The 18,193-nt window shown below is 45.9% G+C and overlaps 2 protein-coding genes across 2 annotated transcripts in view; both read right to left on the bottom strand.

The window, feature by feature from the left end:
- The window catches only part of LOC144479438 (phospholipid-transporting ATPase ABCA1-like), a 174,324-nt gene that overhangs the window by 141,392 nt on the left and 14,739 nt on the right, over nucleotides 1-18,193 (bottom strand). Inside the window, exons 2-3 of the mRNA XM_078198097.1 lie at nucleotides 8,419-8,525; nucleotides 2,697-2,790 (exon numbers count right to left, since the gene is read on the bottom strand). Coding sequence (XP_078054223.1) covers nucleotides 2,697-2,790; nucleotides 8,419-8,484 — 160 coding nt within the window. The 5' untranslated portion in view covers nucleotides 8,485-8,525. The remainder of the gene's footprint in view (nucleotides 1-2,696; nucleotides 2,791-8,418; nucleotides 8,526-18,193) is intronic.
- Nucleotides 1-18,193, bottom strand: part of LOC144479440 (tight junction protein ZO-3-like) — a 335,349-nt gene that overhangs the window by 31,380 nt on the left and 285,776 nt on the right. The window lies entirely within an intron of this gene.

The raw sequence follows: 18,193 nt of genomic DNA on the forward strand, positions 1-18,193 counted from the left end.
CTCAACATTGTTCGAGTACAAAGCAGCAAACGCAATTAATACAGAACTTTAAACATGATGCAAGTGGAAGGCCAGGTGAAAAAAAAAATCAGCAAACAATAGGAGTGAGCACAAAAATAAAACAGCTATGTTCACAGAGGGTAAAGGTTATTTATTATTCGTGTCACATTAACACTGCAATGAAATTACTGTGGAAATCCCCTAGTCGCCACACTCCGGCGCCTGTTTGGGTACACAGAGGAAGAATTTATCATGGCCAATGCACCTAACCAGCACGTCTTTCAGACTGTGGGAGGAAACCGGAGCACCCGGAGGAAACCCACGCAGACAGGGGGAGAACGTGCAGACTCCGCACAGGAATCAAACCCAGGTCCCTGGCACTGAGGGCAGCAGTGCTAACTACTGTGCCACCATGCTAGAATTTGAAGACTAGTTATGTCCATGCACTGAAGGCAAGTTGGCATTTCGCCAAGCTCAAGAACTACACACATCAGAACATTGGTCATCCCAATGGGTTTCCCTCTGCCCAAACAAACAATACTGGACTGCAAATACAGCTGAGTGTCCAGTTTCTCAATGTCACCATCAAGCGCTCCAGATTCTGCACAGCCCCTCAGTGCCAAGAGTCAGCAAGTCCGAGCTGTTACAGAGCAAAATTCTCAATTGTAGCAATAATTCAGCCATGCTAGAGTTAAGGCTGCAGAAGGAAACCTGTTTTATTTATGTTATTAAGTATTCGCAGGTCAAATACATGGATTAGATGCAAGTTTCCTTCCCAGTGTCCCATTCAGCATATCCAAGTAGGTGCAGTGCAGGTTAAATACAGAATAAAGCTCCATCAGTACTAGCCCCATCAGGTCAGGTAAAGACATAGCTTATAAACAGAACTTTACTGGGAATATACGACTCAAACATTGAGCACCAGTTCAAGAATTGTAGAAAAATTCAATTTCCCTTGCTAGCTATACAGCAGCATCTGATTAAAAATAATCTTGGGGGAAATTATTAGTCCTGCGTACCTCATAATGAAAGCTTCAGTTGAACTAAGAAAGCTTGTTCAAACAGCACTTAGACAACTGGCAAGGCAGCTCAGGGGTTGGATGGAGCCACTACACTAAGGAATGGATTCCTTTCAAATTTGGAAGGGTGCCAAATGAATTGCAAGAAGTATAGACATTGTACTGGAATAAAAGTCATCAACAGTGAGAGACTCAGAGCCCAAAGATCTGGTTCATAAGACATCTTTTATTTCTAAGTATTCCATTATGTTCAATCAGCTATGGAGTGATACTTACCCTAGAGCACTGGCTTTCTGCCAGTCACTCCAATGTTGGCAAACCCCTTCTGTTCTGGATTAACTTACCTCATGGCACAAGTCCCAACTCATCGGGCAATATTCTTCAGTGTGGCTACACTTTTGCTGGCTGCTCTTCCTCGGAAAGGTGGAGTACTGATGTTGTATGCAACACGTGCATTGTACAGCACTATACTGCACATGTACACATTTAAACTATACATTGCACAAGACCCCGCATGCCAATACGCAAATTCTGATAAATATGTGCCTCAATATATGCACCCATATATTACCCCCATGTCACATGGTGTCTGAACACACATGTGAACACTGAAGATAACATTGTCAAATATTTTTTATAATCTTGATGGCTCAGAGGGTAAATTCACCACCAGAGGTGCTGATCCACGAGGCAAGATGCCCTGTGATTCACTCTCAGAACTGTTATGGTATAATAGGATGCCTTTCAGCCTATTGTGTCTGCACTGGCTATCCAAATGAGCACTGTGACTTAGTGCCATTCTCCTGCCTTTTCCCCATGCCATTATATCTTGAATCATCTAATGCCCCCTTGAATGCCTCGGTTGAGGCTGGGTTTCTAACTTGAATGAGATGGGTTGATTTTTTTGGAGTTGCAGTTTCTGATTATTACCCAAGGATTCCTGCTGGAATCTGGTGAAGACAGGACAGGTGTAGAGTTTGACTTTGAGTTTTAGAGTTTGAAAAGCTACAAGGGAGGATGATTTAAGAAATCAACGTGTATTTTTGGTCTCCTGGAGTAGGTGAGACATTTATTCCTTATTCAATGTAGTACAGAAAAGATTCACCAGAATCTATATATGTATCACACAAGTGAAATATACACAATGGGAGGTGATGGCCTAATGGTATTATTGCTCGAGTATTAATCCAGAAATTCAACTAATGTTCTGGGGACCTGGGTTTGAATCCATAGCAAGTGGTGGAATTTGAATTCAATAAAAATAAATCTAGAATTAAGAATCTACTGATGACCATGAAACCATTGTTGACTGTCAGAAAAAAAAACATAGTTCACTAATGTCCTTTAGGGAAGGAAATCTGCTGTCCTTACCCGATCTGGCCTACATGTGACTCCAGAACCACAGTAATGCGGTTGACTCTCAATTGCCCTTGGACAACTAGTAATGGGCAATAAATGCTGGCCAACCAGCGATGCCCATGTTCCGTGAATGAAAAAATAATAATAATTTGGGTGTTTGAAATCATTGTTTTCCTCCGATTCTTGGGGTTGAACTTCAGGCAGGGAAATGGAATTCTCTACATCCGTGAAACACTTGGATTGCAAGAGGGTGGAGGGAAAGGATGGAGACAAAACTCGAAAACAGTGCATTCCTGTATCGAGCACCATATTACTCACATTCATGCTGTTCAAACGCTGGATGGGACTGACGCACTGAGACTAATATGAAGAAGAGAAAGAGAGGCCACAGTAGCTCGATAATCAGTTGAATCTGCAAAATAAAATGCCACAGGAATTAAGAACACAGAACAACCACAGACCCCTCTTCGATGCGCCAGAGACTGCAGCGATAATCTGTTAATTCTATTTGCTGATAGAACAATAATGCATTGAAATGCCACACCCATTTTCTTTAGTTTTAAGCTAAAGTCATCAGACTTGGGTCAAATCCAATTCATGAGCACCTCAGACCAGTAAATGTCCTTGGGCATGTTGAGGATCATCATCTCTGATACACATTTCATATCATTCATTCCAAAATGAGAAGGAAAGTCAAATGGGGAGAGTGGGGAAAGGCAGGAGGAACTTGCATATATAGCATCGTCTGTCCCAAACCACTTTACAACCAATTATTAATTCTGATATGAAGTCTCTATTGGAATGTGGGAAACGGGTGTCAAATTGTCAAGAAGGTGGGACGATTCATGAGAAAACAATTGGATGATCTGCTTTAGTGACCTTGGTGGATTGATTAATATTGTCCAGGCAGATATCCCCAGTTCTTCACAGTAGTGGCATGGGATCTTTTGCATTTACCTGAGGGGCAGACAGGGCCTCAGTTTACTGTCTCATCTGAAAGGCAACACCTCAGATAGTGCAGCACTCTCCCAGTGTTGCACTGGAGAATTGGTCAGAGTCTGTGCGCAAATCTTGACAGTGCCATAAACTTCTGACACAGAGGCAAGGATGCTACAACTATTTGGGAACTCAATGGTTTAGTGGTAATGTCACAGTATCCAGGGACCAGGTTAATGTTCGAGGGAAATGGGTTCAAATCCCACCACGGCAGTTTGTGGAATTTAAACTCAATTGATAAAAAGAAAGAAATTGGAGCTGAGCAAGTCTCAGTAACAGTGACCCCAAACTATCAATTCTAATAAAAATCCCATCTGATTCATTCAAGTCCTTTAATCTGCTGTCCTTACCTGGCCCGGCATACATGTGACTCCAAACGCACAACAATGTGGTTGACTCTCAACTGCTCAGGGATGGGCAACAAATGCTGCCTTAGCCACTGATGCTCTCATCTCATGACAGAATAAACTACCTTGCCCAGTTTGTGTGTAGGATAACTGGTCACAGCTACTAGTGCTCTTTGATCCACTCCCCCAAATCCTCCCACTTCATCTCCCTCCCTGCTCTCAGTCCTTTTACTTCCTCCTTCTGCTCACCTGTGATAGACAGAGGAGCATTACAGAAAAATACAATTACGATGTGGTGGTGTGGCCCCTTTAAGGGGCGATTGTTTGTGGGTTATGTAGCCTGCCTGGCGTCTATTGCATAGAAGTGCACAAAACTCTGCCAATGGGGAAGGAGCACATGGGTCCCAAGAGTGAGGGACCCTCAGTGTGAACCCAGGAGTCAAGGAGTGAAGACCTGTGTTGCAGTTGCTGCATCTGTTAATAAATCACCTTCGCGATTCAAGCTGCCTCCTCCTCAATACCTTGTGCTATTACATTATAGGGGCAGCACAGTGGTTAGCACTGCTGCCTCACAGCGCCAGGGACCCGGATTAGATTTCCAGCTTGGGTCACTGTCTGTGCAGAGTCTGCGCATTCTCTCCGTGTCTGTGTGAATTTCCTCCGGGTGCTCCAGTTTCCTCCCCACAGTCCAAAGATATGCGAGTTAGGTGAATTGGCCATGCTAAATTCTCCCTTGGTGTACCTGTTCGTATGTTGTAAAATTTCAGGTGTTTCTATTTAATACAGCATTGCATTTTCAAAAAGTAATCATTCCCATTTCTTATTACAACACAGATTCACCTCATTGTCTCCCTTTACCCTTCAGCACCACACAGCAACATCACTGATGGGGAATAAAATCAGCCAGGTCTTTAATTCGTTTTAAAGTCAAGCCTGCAGTTTTAAACTAGAGTGAATAACCTATTGATTGGAAATAATGGTACTAGTAAAGATGCAGCTGGTGGTTGCCTGCTCCCCACGTTGTTCATAGGATGAGGGTTGCTGGCAAGGCCAGTATTTATTGCAGATCCCCCAATACTCGAGAAGGTGGCAGTCAGCTGCCATTTTGAACCAGGTGCTCCAGCAATGCAGTTAGGAAAGGGGTTTGATGCAGCAACAACTGAGGGAAGAGGAATGTGTTTCCAAGTCTGGATAGTGAGGGACTTAAGAGGGGAACTTGCAGATGTTGTTCTCGAGTGCCTGCTGCCCTTGTTTTTCTAAAGTAAGGGAGGTTGCAGGTTCGGAAGATGCTGTCGAAAGAATGTTGACATGTTGCCACAGTGCATTTCGTAAATGGTATACACTGCAGTCACTGCGTGCTAACAAACTCTTTCCTCATATTTCCCCTTATAACACTGAAATAACGATCTCAGCCAGCTCAACAACTGGCAAGATACAGTTGGCCTTAACACTAAATCTAGAGGGACAAAGCCAAAAAAAAAGCAAACTTGAGCCAGGGATCTGCACCTGATCACCATCATGTGGCAACTACTAGAAATTCGAGATGTGGCAAATAACAATCAGGCTCAACTGTGATGACCCACATGGATGACTAGCACCCACCATCCAAAATAATGGCAAATGGGGCAAGTCATTGGTACCTTGGCAACGCTAGGGGAAAGGAGAAAGCCACCTTGGCATTGACGTTGCTGCAACAGATCTCGGAAAGATTATGCCAATTACAGAATGTTGTAGACTATGAAATTTCCCCACCCCACAGCATCTTGGGAAGTAGGAACAGAGTGCCATTAAAGGCAAGAGGTTGGGCGACCCCAAAATGGAGATTGTCTCTCACCAACATTATGAAATTTAAGATAAAAAGGGCCTTTGGTCCTGGGTTTCCACTGCAGAGGGGAATCTCCTCCAGGGTGGTCTGTGGGTGCTGCTGAGTACCTGGAACACTGGTCCTCAGATCCAACACCAAGCAGTCACCTCCAGGCAATTGCATTGTTCCCTGCCCCCTGCAGGGATCTGAATGCTGATTGGAAAATCTCAGTCGGGCCTCTGACAACAGGCCTCAAATAGACTCTTAAGCGGCTCGATTGGCTACCTAACTGGACCTTGCAGGTGGACAGCTCTGCTATGACCCCACCCTAACCGGCCTCTGGGGAGAATGGCTCGGGGCAGGGTGGAGCTGGGTACATGACATGCTGGTCAGCAACATGAAATTCCATGCCTGCCCCTGCGGGCTAAAAATACAGCCCTAGGTTTTCACCTCTGGGATTTGATCGAAATTTGACCCAGAGTGAAGGAAAGGCAAGAAGAAAATAAAATTCATCACCACCTCCAAACTGCCAGCTCAGCCTTTGGTCAACCGAAGGGAAAAAAAATAAAATATCTCAAAGCGTGAGACCAAAGTCATGGTTTAGTGGGCATCATGGTGGCACAGTGATTAGCACTGCTGCCTCACCGCGCCAGGACCCGGGTTCAATTCCTGGCTTGGATCACTGCCTGTGCGGATTCTGCACGTCTCCCTGTGTCTGCGTGATTTCCTCCGGGTGCTCCGGTTTCCTCCCATAGTCTAAAGATGTGCGGATTAGCCATGCTAAATTGCCCCTTAGTGTCAGGGAGACTGGCTAGGGTCAATGCATGGGGTTATGGGGATAGGGCCTCACACAGACCCAGATTCCTTAAATCCTCCTCATATGTCAAGCTTTTCATTCCTGGGATCATTCTTGTGAACCTCCTCTGGTCCCTTTCCAAGGCCAGCACATCTTTCCTTAGATATGGGGCCCAAAACTGCTCACAATATTCCAAATGTGCTCTGATCAGAGCCTTAGCCTCAGCAATACATTTCTGCTTTCGTATTCTAGTCCTTTTGAAATGAATACTAACATTGCATTTGCCCAACTACCAACTCAACCTGCGAGTTAAGAGAATCTTGAACTAGGACTACCAAGTCCCTTTGTGCTTCTGATTTTGGAATTCTCTCCCCATTTAGAAAATAGTCTACGCCTCTATTCTGCCTACCAAAGTGCATAATCTCACACTTTCCCATGTTGTATTCTATCTGCCACTTCTTTGTCCACACTCCGAACCTGTCCAAATCCTTCTGCAGCCTCCCCGCCTCCTCAGTACGACCTGTCCCTCCACCTACCTTTGTATCTTCTGCAAACTTAGCCACAATGCCCTCAAGTTCCTTCATCAAGATCATTGATGTCTCAAGTGAGAAGTTGTGGTCCCAACACTAACCCCTGTGGAACTCCAGTAATCACCGGCTGCCATCCTGAAAAGGACCCTTTTATCCCCACTCTGCCCATCTCCTATCCATGTTAATACCTTGCCTCTAACATCATGGGCTCTTATCTTGCTCAGTAGCCTCCTGTGCAGCACCTTGTCAAAGGCCTTCTGGAAATCCAAGTAGCTAACATCCACTGGCTCTTCCATGTCTAACCTGCTCATCACCTCCTCAAAAGAATTCTAACAGATGCGTCAGGCATGATCTCCCCTTGATGAAACCATTCTGTCTTTTCCCTGCTTTACCATGCACTTCCAAGCATTCCGAAATCGGACTCATGGGAGTCACTCTGGCTTGTGACAACCAAAGATGGAGAAGGTTGACATGGGAAGGCACTGAACACAGAGAGACTTTGTCATGAACTTGCAGAGAAAGCTCACAAAACCTCCAAACAATTTATTTAGCTAACCCTCCAAGCACCATCTGTCTTGCATGTGGCAGAGTCTGCAGATCACACATTAGACTTCACCATCCCAATCAATCAAACCAGACTGGAGACATCCTTATTCGGAGGGACTTCCAAAGGCATTTTGAGTGTACAGGCTGCAATGATTTGTGTTACAAATACATCACTTGGAGACATCATTGCAACAGATATCACATTGCTCTTCACCTCCACAAATTATACATCGAAGCACCAAAGGGAAATATACAACCAAGGAAGCTCCCAAATTGGTACAGTGGTTAGCACTGCTGCCTCACAGCGCCAAGGGCCTGGGTTCGATTCCCGGCTTGGGTCACTGTCTGTGCAGTGTCTGCACGTTCTCCCCGTGGTTTCCTCCGGGTGTTCTGGTTTCCTCCCGCAGTCCAAAAGACGTGGCTGGTTAGGTGCATTGGCTATGTTAAATTCTACCTCAGTGTATCCGAACAGGTGCCGGAATGTGGCGCCTCGGGGATTTTCACAGTAACTTCACTGCAGTGTTAATGTAAGCCTACTTGTGACACTGATAAATAAAATAAACAAATTAATTCCCCTCTGTAACAAGATAGATTTCAGAGTAATGGGTCACAGTTACTCTCGCTGCTCCTGAACCAGGGAAAGGGAGAAATAAAAATCAGGCAGAGTTCAACAAATTCAGGTGACAGACAATTACTGGTGTGGAAAAATAGGGCTGCACTAGGTTGTGACCCATGACGGACTGGCCTGTCAACAATGTCTGAACTTCACACGATGAATAGCTAGTTTAGTGAAATATCAGAGAGCGAACAGGGATTTATGAACTGTCCATGAGAAGCAGTGAGTGACCTCAGGGGACAATGGGTTCAGGAAGGAAAAACATTTTGCAAAACATTTTCATTCAGACAGTCCCCCTTGAATGAGCTACTCTGCAGTGACCTCCAGTACGTAAAAACAAGATGCACTGTGGCATAGCCAAAAGACAAAGATTCAGATATTTGCTGAATAAATTCTGGCACTCACGGTTCGTCTTTTCCGATATGTAAAATTCTTCCAGAGGAGAAGCCGGAGCTGTATCCAGAAGCTCATTTTCCTTATTATTGTACGTTAGGTAGCAGAGATAACCTGTGCTGCAGAGGGGGAATAAAAAAACTGTCAGCTTTATTCAGTTCAAGACGCATCCTGTACTCACACCATACATCAGGTTACTCACGACAATATATGGCCTTCCTGAAAATCAAACACATTTATTTCCTGCCAACCCCAATTTCCTCGCCTCCTTCCAGAAAGAAAGACAGACCGAGTTAAATAGCAACTGCCGGCCCTGTCAAAGTGTTTACAGCTAATGGAGTACTTGAAGTGTAGCCACTATTGCAATGCAGGCAAGCGTTGCAGCTAATTTATGCTCAGCAAGGTCCCACAATAATGACCAGGTGATCTCAGTCTTTGTGATGTTGATTCAAGGATAAATATTAGCCATGACACCAGGGATATCCCCCCCATCATAGAATCCCTACAATGCAGGAGGAGACGCGGCCCGATTCGGTCCATCGAGTCTGCACTGGACAACAATCCCACCCAGGCCCTATCCCCATAACCCCACATATTTACCCCACTAATCCCTCTAACCTATGCATTCTAAAGGGCAATTTAGCACGGCCAATCAGCCTAAGCCGCACATCTTTGGACTGTGGGAGGAAACCGGAGCAGCTGGAGGAAACCCACGCAGACATGGGGAGAATGTGCAAACTCCACACAGACAGTGACCCAAGCTGGGAATTGAACCAGGGTCCCTGGCACTGTGAGGCAGCAGTGCTAACCACTTGGCCACCATGCCTTCAATACGACACCATAGGGTCTTTTACATCCACCCGAGGGCAGGATTTAACACCTCATCTGAAAGATGGCACCTATGACATTGCAGCAGTATTACACTGGAGAACACAAAAGCCTGGCACAAACTAAACATGGAACTGTGGTGATATAAACAGGGCCTGGTTTTAAGGCTGATAAAATTGGATATCCTAAATTAAAGAATTGGGCATTTTGAAATCAAACACAGTCACACCTCAGGCAGGTCAATTGTACAATGCACAAATGTGTCTGGGTCTGACCCATCAACCACCCATCAAAGGTCGTTACACTCTACTTGAGACTTAGCAGGAGATCATGGCACCTCATTGAAATGCTTCGGTCTATTGTTAGAAGCCCAGATCGGGCCAGACTTTCTGTCACCAAGAGATCCTGTAGAAACCTTATCTGATAACAAGTTCAACAACATGGAGATGGGACACCTGGGGGACGGACCCTGGTGTCCTGTCAGGCAGACATCAAGAAACCCACTGGGTATTGGAACCCCCTCCTGGGACTTCATTGGCCGGAAGCCAGAGAAGTTTCTGGAAAGGCAAGCAGGCTGGGGATAAAGGGACACACTCAGAGGCACACTGCAGCGAAGACTCGACAGGGGAGACAGCCGTGACCATTCGGAAGACTGACCAAAGGAAGGAAGGAAGAAGCAGCCATCGAGACTCACCTTCGTGACGACAGACCAGAGGGACTCAGAGAATCGGGCCTGCAGTTTAACCAAGCCATCTTTACGGGTAGTATACTCGAATCTGGGGTATCCTCTTGTTTTATGTGGGTAATTTAAGGGTTAATAGTGTTATTATTAATAAACTTGTTGAATCTTTACTTGTGTTTGTCCTTTGTCCACCTTGCAAATAAGGGCACCGGGGTAAAACCTTGGAGTAAACTGGTTGAAAGTATCTGAGAATTAACAGGTACAACAGAACCTTATGATTCAGGAGAGAGTGTGCTACCGACAGAGTCACACGGAATCAGATCCCCGGGTTCAATTCTGCGGATGCTGATCTTTTCCGTGAAATGGCTCCATAGCCAATGATTTTTGATGGGCTAAGGGTCACTGCAGCCCTCTAGTACCTTATCAAATCATACATCTGTCCAAGTCTTCCGCTCGCAGGCTATTCAACTGTGGACAGCAGTGAAACAGTGCCTAATCCTGCTCTAATCCAATGCCAATACACTAGCTTCATCCAGAGGGATCTCTGGATAGAGATCAGCAACCTCTGCTGGATTCGTTCCGTCCTAACCCAAGACCATAGCAGTCACAGCATTAAAGATATCAGGGGTGGGAAGCCAGCCACACACACACACACACACACACCCCCCCCCCCCCCCCCCCCCCATCCTGACTCAGGACACCAAGAGGCAACTTGCAGCAGGGAGCAAGATGCCACCGAGAGTCAGGACCTGGGGAACCTGAGCCCAACATGAATCAGGATCCTCAAAGGAGGGATGAGAGAAAATTGGTGAAAAGAAATAAAATTAAAGGATGTTGACCAACTCTGAACAAGAGAAAGCTGCTACAAACAGGCCGTCACATGGCAGCAGGAGATCGAGACCCGTGTGTGGGTCGAGTAAAAGAACGGAGAATGAGTTGGAGAACAATAAGCTGGTTCCAAGGTCACATTTTGATGGTAGTATAAACAAAGCAGGTTTTGGACACAAATGGGAGCAGAGCTGGAGTTATTCCAGCTTAAAGGGAGTCCCAAGGGAAAGAGTACAGTTGATAGGATGGGGGCCAGATAGAAAATGTCAGCATTCACCAAGTTCCCTCTGGGAAGTAGGAATTTGCAAAATCATCTGGATGTCTGGAGGGAACAAAAACCAGGAAAATACTTTCCGATGGCATTAGAATGACACCGGATCACAGTTAGGAAGGGCACATTTATTAGATAGACACTCCTTTGCAGAGGACAGTTGAGGGTTTAGAGCCAAACCAGTCCCATCAGCAGTCTGAGCATCTTGTAATTTCATGGAGGTGTCTCAATTTATTTGTATGATAGCATTACCCAGCAGTGTAAAAATAGTACACCCTTGTGTATTCAGATCATTGACACGGGTTCTTGTTCAACCCCTCTGACAACAGACCGAACAAGACTTCAGACAAATTAGACTGAACATAGAGCAGTAATTGTGATCAGATTCACAAACTAGGCAAAACAACATCAGAAGATTCTCCTGTTCACTCTTCTAACTCCTCGAAGCAGTGTTGCATCTTCTCAGGCCTTTTGCTGTCTAACTGCTTCACTACATGGATCGGAATTATTTAAGTGCCCCCCCACCATCTGAAGCATAAGCACCCGCCCATTGCTACAGCCCCACTATTACACAATTAGCGGGCATGGATTGGCATCATTCTGCCCCTCACCCAGCAGCAAGTCCCACCTTGGAGAGCTGCAAATCAGACTGGCCATTGCAGCTCTCAGTCCCTCTGGGAAGAGCGCTGCCATGGCCAGAAGCAGCATCCCGAGACTAGTCCCAAGAAGCACAGAAAAGGGAAATGTCAGGGGGACGGCAGAAAATGACCGTTAAGTGGTCGTTAAATAGCCATCTGAGGGCCCGAATTGGGGCTTCCCATCCGACGCCCTCACCGTTCTAGTGTAAAATCACTGAAGTTGGAGCAGATAGAAACCCAGAGGGAATCCCATCCCAATTTCATGCTCCCCACATCTTCGAACACGCCTTGATGGGACAGGTAGTGTGAAGTCCTGGCCCTTCTTTCAGACAAAATATTGAGCAGGGTTTCAATTGCAGGGACAGGATGTCACATTCACCCTGTACCCCGGTCCCACTCACTTCAGCAACGGGGAAGCACTCTAATTTTAATATGGCAAGCAGCTGATTGAATCGGAGCAGTGTTCACTTGTTATCGATGGGAGAGGTGGGAGGGAAGCGGGACAGATAGCAGCAAACTCACTTTAGAGGGGGAGTGACGGCCATTGCCATTTGTCCCCGTGTTGTAAGGAGGACCGGAGGGTCAGGGACAGCACACCCCACCCTGCCCCATTCTTCCAACGCCTCACTGGAGGGATGACTGAATGCAGAAACTTCCTGTTCCCGGTCAGTGGCAAAGTAACCCTACCGGGCTCATCAAGAGGACATGGCCACAGAGGTCAGCAGCAGGGGAATGGAGTAATGCTGGAAACATTTCAACGATTTGCTTAGATCCAGCAAGAGGAATCCAAAGATGAGCGCAGATGGTATGTAGCCTGGTCAGCAGTCACCAGAAAGAGGGACATCTGGAGGACAGGCCGAGGTCTCCTGACCAGGAGAGCGGGTAGGTGTGTGCTTTCAGCAATCCTGGATTACTCAAACAGGGGTCAGCTTTCGATGTTGGACAGGAGGCTGGAATACAGACTGCACCATCTTTTGCGAATGAAAAGCTGCCAATGATGAGAGAGAGGGGCAATGTCCTAACGGCATCTTTCTTCACCTTGCAGGCCAATCAGGAGCTGGATAGCAGAGTGAGAGCCAAGCTCCCACATAGTGGCCAAAATTCTCCGACCTCACCCGGGGCTGGGATTCTCCAGTCCCGCTGCAGTGAATGGAGCTTTGGCTGAGTGCCAAATTCTCTGTTCTCACTGGCAGGGCGAACGACATTGGAAAATTCCGAAACTTGTGTCACAGGCACATTACTGAGCTGGACTAGAATGGCAAGTCATAGGAATGCTGGAGGAGGCAAAAACAGGAGCCCAGGAGGAGGCGGCTGGAAGGATCACTATCCCCAGGTTCAGGGGATGCAACGCTCATCTCTCAACAAGCTGTCTTCTCATTATTTTAAGCTGTGTAAACATCTGCTGACTCTCCTGATCTCTCATCACCACTTTCTATTGTGTCATCCTCGGGGCCAGTTGCAGAGCGACAGGGAGGTCAGAGCGTCAACTTGTTCCTGAGCAGTCAAAAGGAGGAAGATGCCTCTCTTGCTCACCCTCCAACAACTCGGACACTTACACCTGGATCCTTGCAGATAATAGAATCCCTACAGTGCAGAAGGTGACCATTCGGCCCATCGAGCCTGCACCAACAACAATCCCACCCGAGACCCATCCCCGTAACCCCACATTTTTGCCCTGCTAATCACCCGACACTGAGGGGCAATTTAGCATGGACAATCAACCTAACCCACACATCTTTGGACTGTGGGAGGAAATTGGAGCACCCGGAGGAAACCCACGCAAACATAGGGAGAACGTGCGAACTCCACACAGACAGTGACCCAAGGCTGGTATTGAACCTGGGTCCCTGGCGCTGTGAGACAGCAGTGCTAACCACTGTGCCGCCCATTATGTCAGAGCTGGAGGATTCGGGGGAGGCAGGGTGAACTGTGACCAGTCTCCCTCTCCCCACCTAGAGAATCAGTGTGTCTCCACGTGGTTCCCGTAGGATCTGGGGAATCCTGGGATTAGAATGGGAGGTGTCCATTTGTCCCACATACTCCACAATATTGCAGTAGTGCAAATTCAGTCAAACTGCATTCAGGAAGGGGAGAATCAGAGAGAAATGTAGGAGTCAATGTCAAACATGGGTGGAGGGTGAAATCTTGCTAACAATTAAAAAACAGAAGGCTGCCTTTAGCCTCAGGTGAACCATCTGGCTTGTGCTAAATTAGCTCCTGGTTGCCAGTGAGCTGGATCAACCTGCCCCTGATCAAGGGAGGACGCATTGGCACAGTTAATGAAAAGTTCCCATATAGATGGTCTCACAGCTTGGTTATCTGATACATACATCAGTCAACTAACCTGAACCACTTGACTTCAAGAATTAACCTGTTTTTGGTAAAAACATCTTCAGCTGCCTTTACAAGGGAGGGAGGAGAGGCTGGGTAAAAATCAAGGACCTGGTTTAATCTTCAATTAGATTTCCAACTTTCCAAGCTCTTCCTTCCCCATCTCCCAGGGTTCTTCACTTGTGGGTATGCAGTTTGTTTTGGCAGTTTGGTGATTCCAATTTTGAATATACTAGCTGATCTCCTATTTCTGGGATCTGTGCTTTGTTAATTTGGAGCTGTGTTGATCTATCCCTTTTGGAGATACTCCTGGGATACTCCCTGTCCAAAGACAATTTACAAAGACAGCCAAACAGCAGGTAGCTACTGCTTGCAAACCATTGGGTTTTAAGGGTGATTGGGGGGTATCCCAGGCATTGGACAGGCCAGATTTTCGTTCTTGGGCCTGCTCTTCTGGCCCCACTATGGCCCCAGCAGAAGGGCTTAAGAGGGCTTCTCCTTCTTCCAGAGATGTTGTACTTTGTGGAACATATCTGGCAGGCACTGACTCAGTAGGCTGTGAAAAGTGATGCTGGGATCCTTGGCATCTTGGGACCCTAATCTCCACATATTAATGAGGTTTCTGCCCAAGTCAGACAGCTAAAATGGTCCAGGCAGCAGCCATTAATCCAGCACGAACAGGATGGCAAGTCCTTCCTGCATTACAACATTTCAAAAGTACTTCATTGGCTGTAAAGCATCCAGTGGTCATGGAAAGTGCGATACAGATGCAGGTCTCTTTCTTTATACATCCATTTCAACTTCACACTCAGCCCCTTCCCACCAAGTGGGGTGGGTTAAAACTTCTCCCCCCACCCCGCAAATCAGTTCTCCTGCTCCCCTGTAGTATGGTAGGCAAGTATACCACTCAGTGGGATGCTACATTATAAACTCTCAGAGTGCCAACACTGGGCTCTGCTAATGGCTTCTGTGCCTGTGGGTGGAAAGCTATTTAGAAATCGCTTGTGTTTCCACTCAGTGACCCCTGCTGGACCATGCACATGTGGGCATCAGGCATTATACAAGCTTGAAGTCCATTGAGATGCCCCAGGTTCACACAGTCTGTGGGCACCCAGTATGCATTAGCTCGCACAGTGCCAAAGGAGACATGGGGGAGATTAGTGTTACTTAAAAACCATGGAAATTAAAAGCAACTTTTTTTGCTCAGATCTTTATATTTAAACATCAGGAACATAACATGTTGACACATCTGATCGCATATACAGACTTTTTTTAAAATTCAAATGCAGCAGACATGAGTCACATAATAACATGCTTTTTAAAATCTTTATCAAGACACTGACAAACACTTTTCAAATAAGTCTGATGGTTTCAAGGAACTAGCAACTGTTACTCGAAAAACCACAAATTAGCCCCACCCCTCAAAAGCTTTTTATTTTGAGAAATCTAAGCGAAAGTCTAAGGTTCATATGACAGTGCATCACTAAGGCTGAAAAGATTAGGCAGAAGACAAGATTAAGTACAAAATAGTTAGGTCAGGGACACTCAAGTTTCTGGTCTTTGTGGATGCCAACTTGCTATCATGGAATCCAAGGGCCTTAAATCTGGTCAGGCTCCCGTGGTATAAACTATTTCAATTTAGCATTTACCTTCCAGACAACAGCCCTTTCCAAACTGACACTCTCAAAAGGTTCAAACAGGACAACCAAGTAGCTCAGTCTCAGGGAACATTGTTGACATAAAGCTCGATTTAAGAAGCATGTAGGTTGTAAGAGGGAACTGGAAAGACTGAAGGGAATAAGGGGTCGCGAGCTTTGAAGTACTGGAAATATATGAAGGTAGCAGATGATTTTAACATTGTAAAGGAAATAGGGAGGAGGAAGAGTGCACAAGACAGGGAGGTTGTGAACACTTTGCATGATAGCATAGACAAAACAGCAAGAAAATCTGCAAGAGTTTGGAAAATTAACACAAAACACTACCTCGAAAGCACACTCAGTCTCGTTTCTGGATAACGCTGGAGACTGTCCTGTACCAACTGTCCTTATCCAATATACAAACAAGTAGTGAGATTACCACACAGACATACACCCACCCACCACCTGCATTAATGAGTTGCCTGTAGCCACAGCAATACACTTGGCCAATTTTATTGAGGGGAGAATGGGGAATAATACCCAAATATTAGTTTCATTGCAAAGTCTCAGTCACACTGTAATACAGAACCAATCACAACTTGTCCGAACTCTCACTCTGTTAAATAGTTTTGTTCATTCTCACAACCAGCTTTATTTAATATTGCAGAGAAATAAGAAGGGGAGTTTATTAAAGTTGCCCTTCATTTTCCAAAACAGGGGAAATTCATTTTGTACAGCAGCCCCCAACCATTTCTTTCTCTATGTCATGGAGACGTGGGAACTGCCAAAACATTGTTCAACATTCTCATTTTCACAAGAAAGGAGAGAAAATCTATTCCACCCACCTTGTTCTCCCCTGAAGATTATTTTTATAACTGGGTGTACAAATAAAATACTGTCCATGCTAACTGATGCAGGAACCAGTTCCCACGTGATGGGTACTGATCAGAAACTATCTGTAGTATCTTGCAAAGACGTCAACCAAGTAGATTAACGAATGAAGTTTATTAAGCAACTACGTACAGTGATATAAAAGCTACCGTACTCCATGATTCCAGACGGGTCAGGAAAGCCCATGTTCAGCACTAATTAAGGATTATTACAATGTTACAAATAATTTTTTTTTAAAACACTGACTCTTTCAACCTTGTGATTAATTTATCTGCCCTGGATGGTAGGGAAGGCAAAAGCACAAGGAACATCTAAACCACTGGATCGTTAAACCAGAGGGTTGAGCTTCAATGAGTTAACTGACCTCGTGTGGTGACCTAGGGCACTCCAACTTCCACCCTGGTTGTGATTTAGTTAAAACAGCAGAGATTGGGGACTGAAACTGTGACCTTCATGGTCCATTTGGCTGCATGTTTTACTCAGCAATGTCTTCAACAGCCTTAATGGGGTGAAACCGTTTAACATCCACTGAACTGGCAGCAAAGCACAGTGGTTCGCACTACTGCCTCAGTGTCAGGAACCCGGGTTCAATTCCCGGCTTGGGTCACTGTCTGTGTGGAGTCTGCACGTTCTCCCTGTGTCTGCATGGGTTTCCTCCGGGTGCTCCGGTTTCCTCCCACAGTCCGAAAGATGTGCTGGTGAGATGCATTGGCCATACTAAATTCTCCCTCAGTGTACCCGAATAGGCGTTGGAGTGTGGTGACTAGGGGATTTTCACAGTAACTTCATTGCAGTGTTAATGTAAGCCGACTTGTGACACTAATAAATAAAAACTTTAAACACAGATCTCTTATATTTATTGTACTTTCCATAAGCTACCTAGGAACAGTGCATTATTCGGGATATGGTCCCTGGAAGGGTAGGGGGTTTTAGTTCAGTCGGGCAGTGTGGTCAGTGCAGGCTTGGAGGGCCGAAGGGCCTGTTCCTGTGCTGTAATTTTCTTTGCTCTTTGTTCATTCTGCCCACCACCAGTTCCTAATGTTCTCTCCCCAGCCCAATTTTCTCCCCTCTTCTGATGGAGCCGATTCTGGCCTACGTGCAGTTCTACAGTTCCAATCACCCTCCGGTATCTCACACTCAAATGGTAATTCTTCATGTCTGAGGCTACACAGAGCGCTGGCACGCTGATCAGGCAGTGATGGGCACGGTAACGGAGCTCAAAGACATGTGACTTTGATTATGGCCTGAAATCTCTCTTTTGCCCAAATTCCCAGACTGCTTAAAGCAGTATTAAATCTTTAAGCACCTAAGAAGCACGATCAGCAATAATATGAAAAACCTCTTACACGGCGACATGTTCAAGCAACCTGTTGGAAAGTTGCATGTTTAAATATGGGGGCGGGGGGGGGGAAAGAGTTTGAGAGATGTCTCTCAGGAGGAGGAAGGTGGACAGAGGACCGTAATAAAATCAGAATATCATCGGGTTGCATTCCTGGAGATTTCGTCACATGACTTGCCTCCATACTCTTTGCCAAGTTGGCCAACACATCCGGCCTCGAGTTGGGCTGCCTGCCTATACCATTGGAAAGTAAAGAGACTCATTACCTTGGCTTTTAGCCACATAGCCTTTTAATTCCCCCGTCTCACTTTCAATATTTTTGTACCTGCTAAAGAGAAATGC

This window comes from Mustelus asterias, chromosome 26 (genome assembly GCF_964213995.1).
Source record: "Mustelus asterias chromosome 26, sMusAst1.hap1.1, whole genome shotgun sequence".
In the NCBI taxonomy this organism is placed as follows: domain Eukaryota; kingdom Metazoa; phylum Chordata; class Chondrichthyes; order Carcharhiniformes; family Triakidae; genus Mustelus; species Mustelus asterias.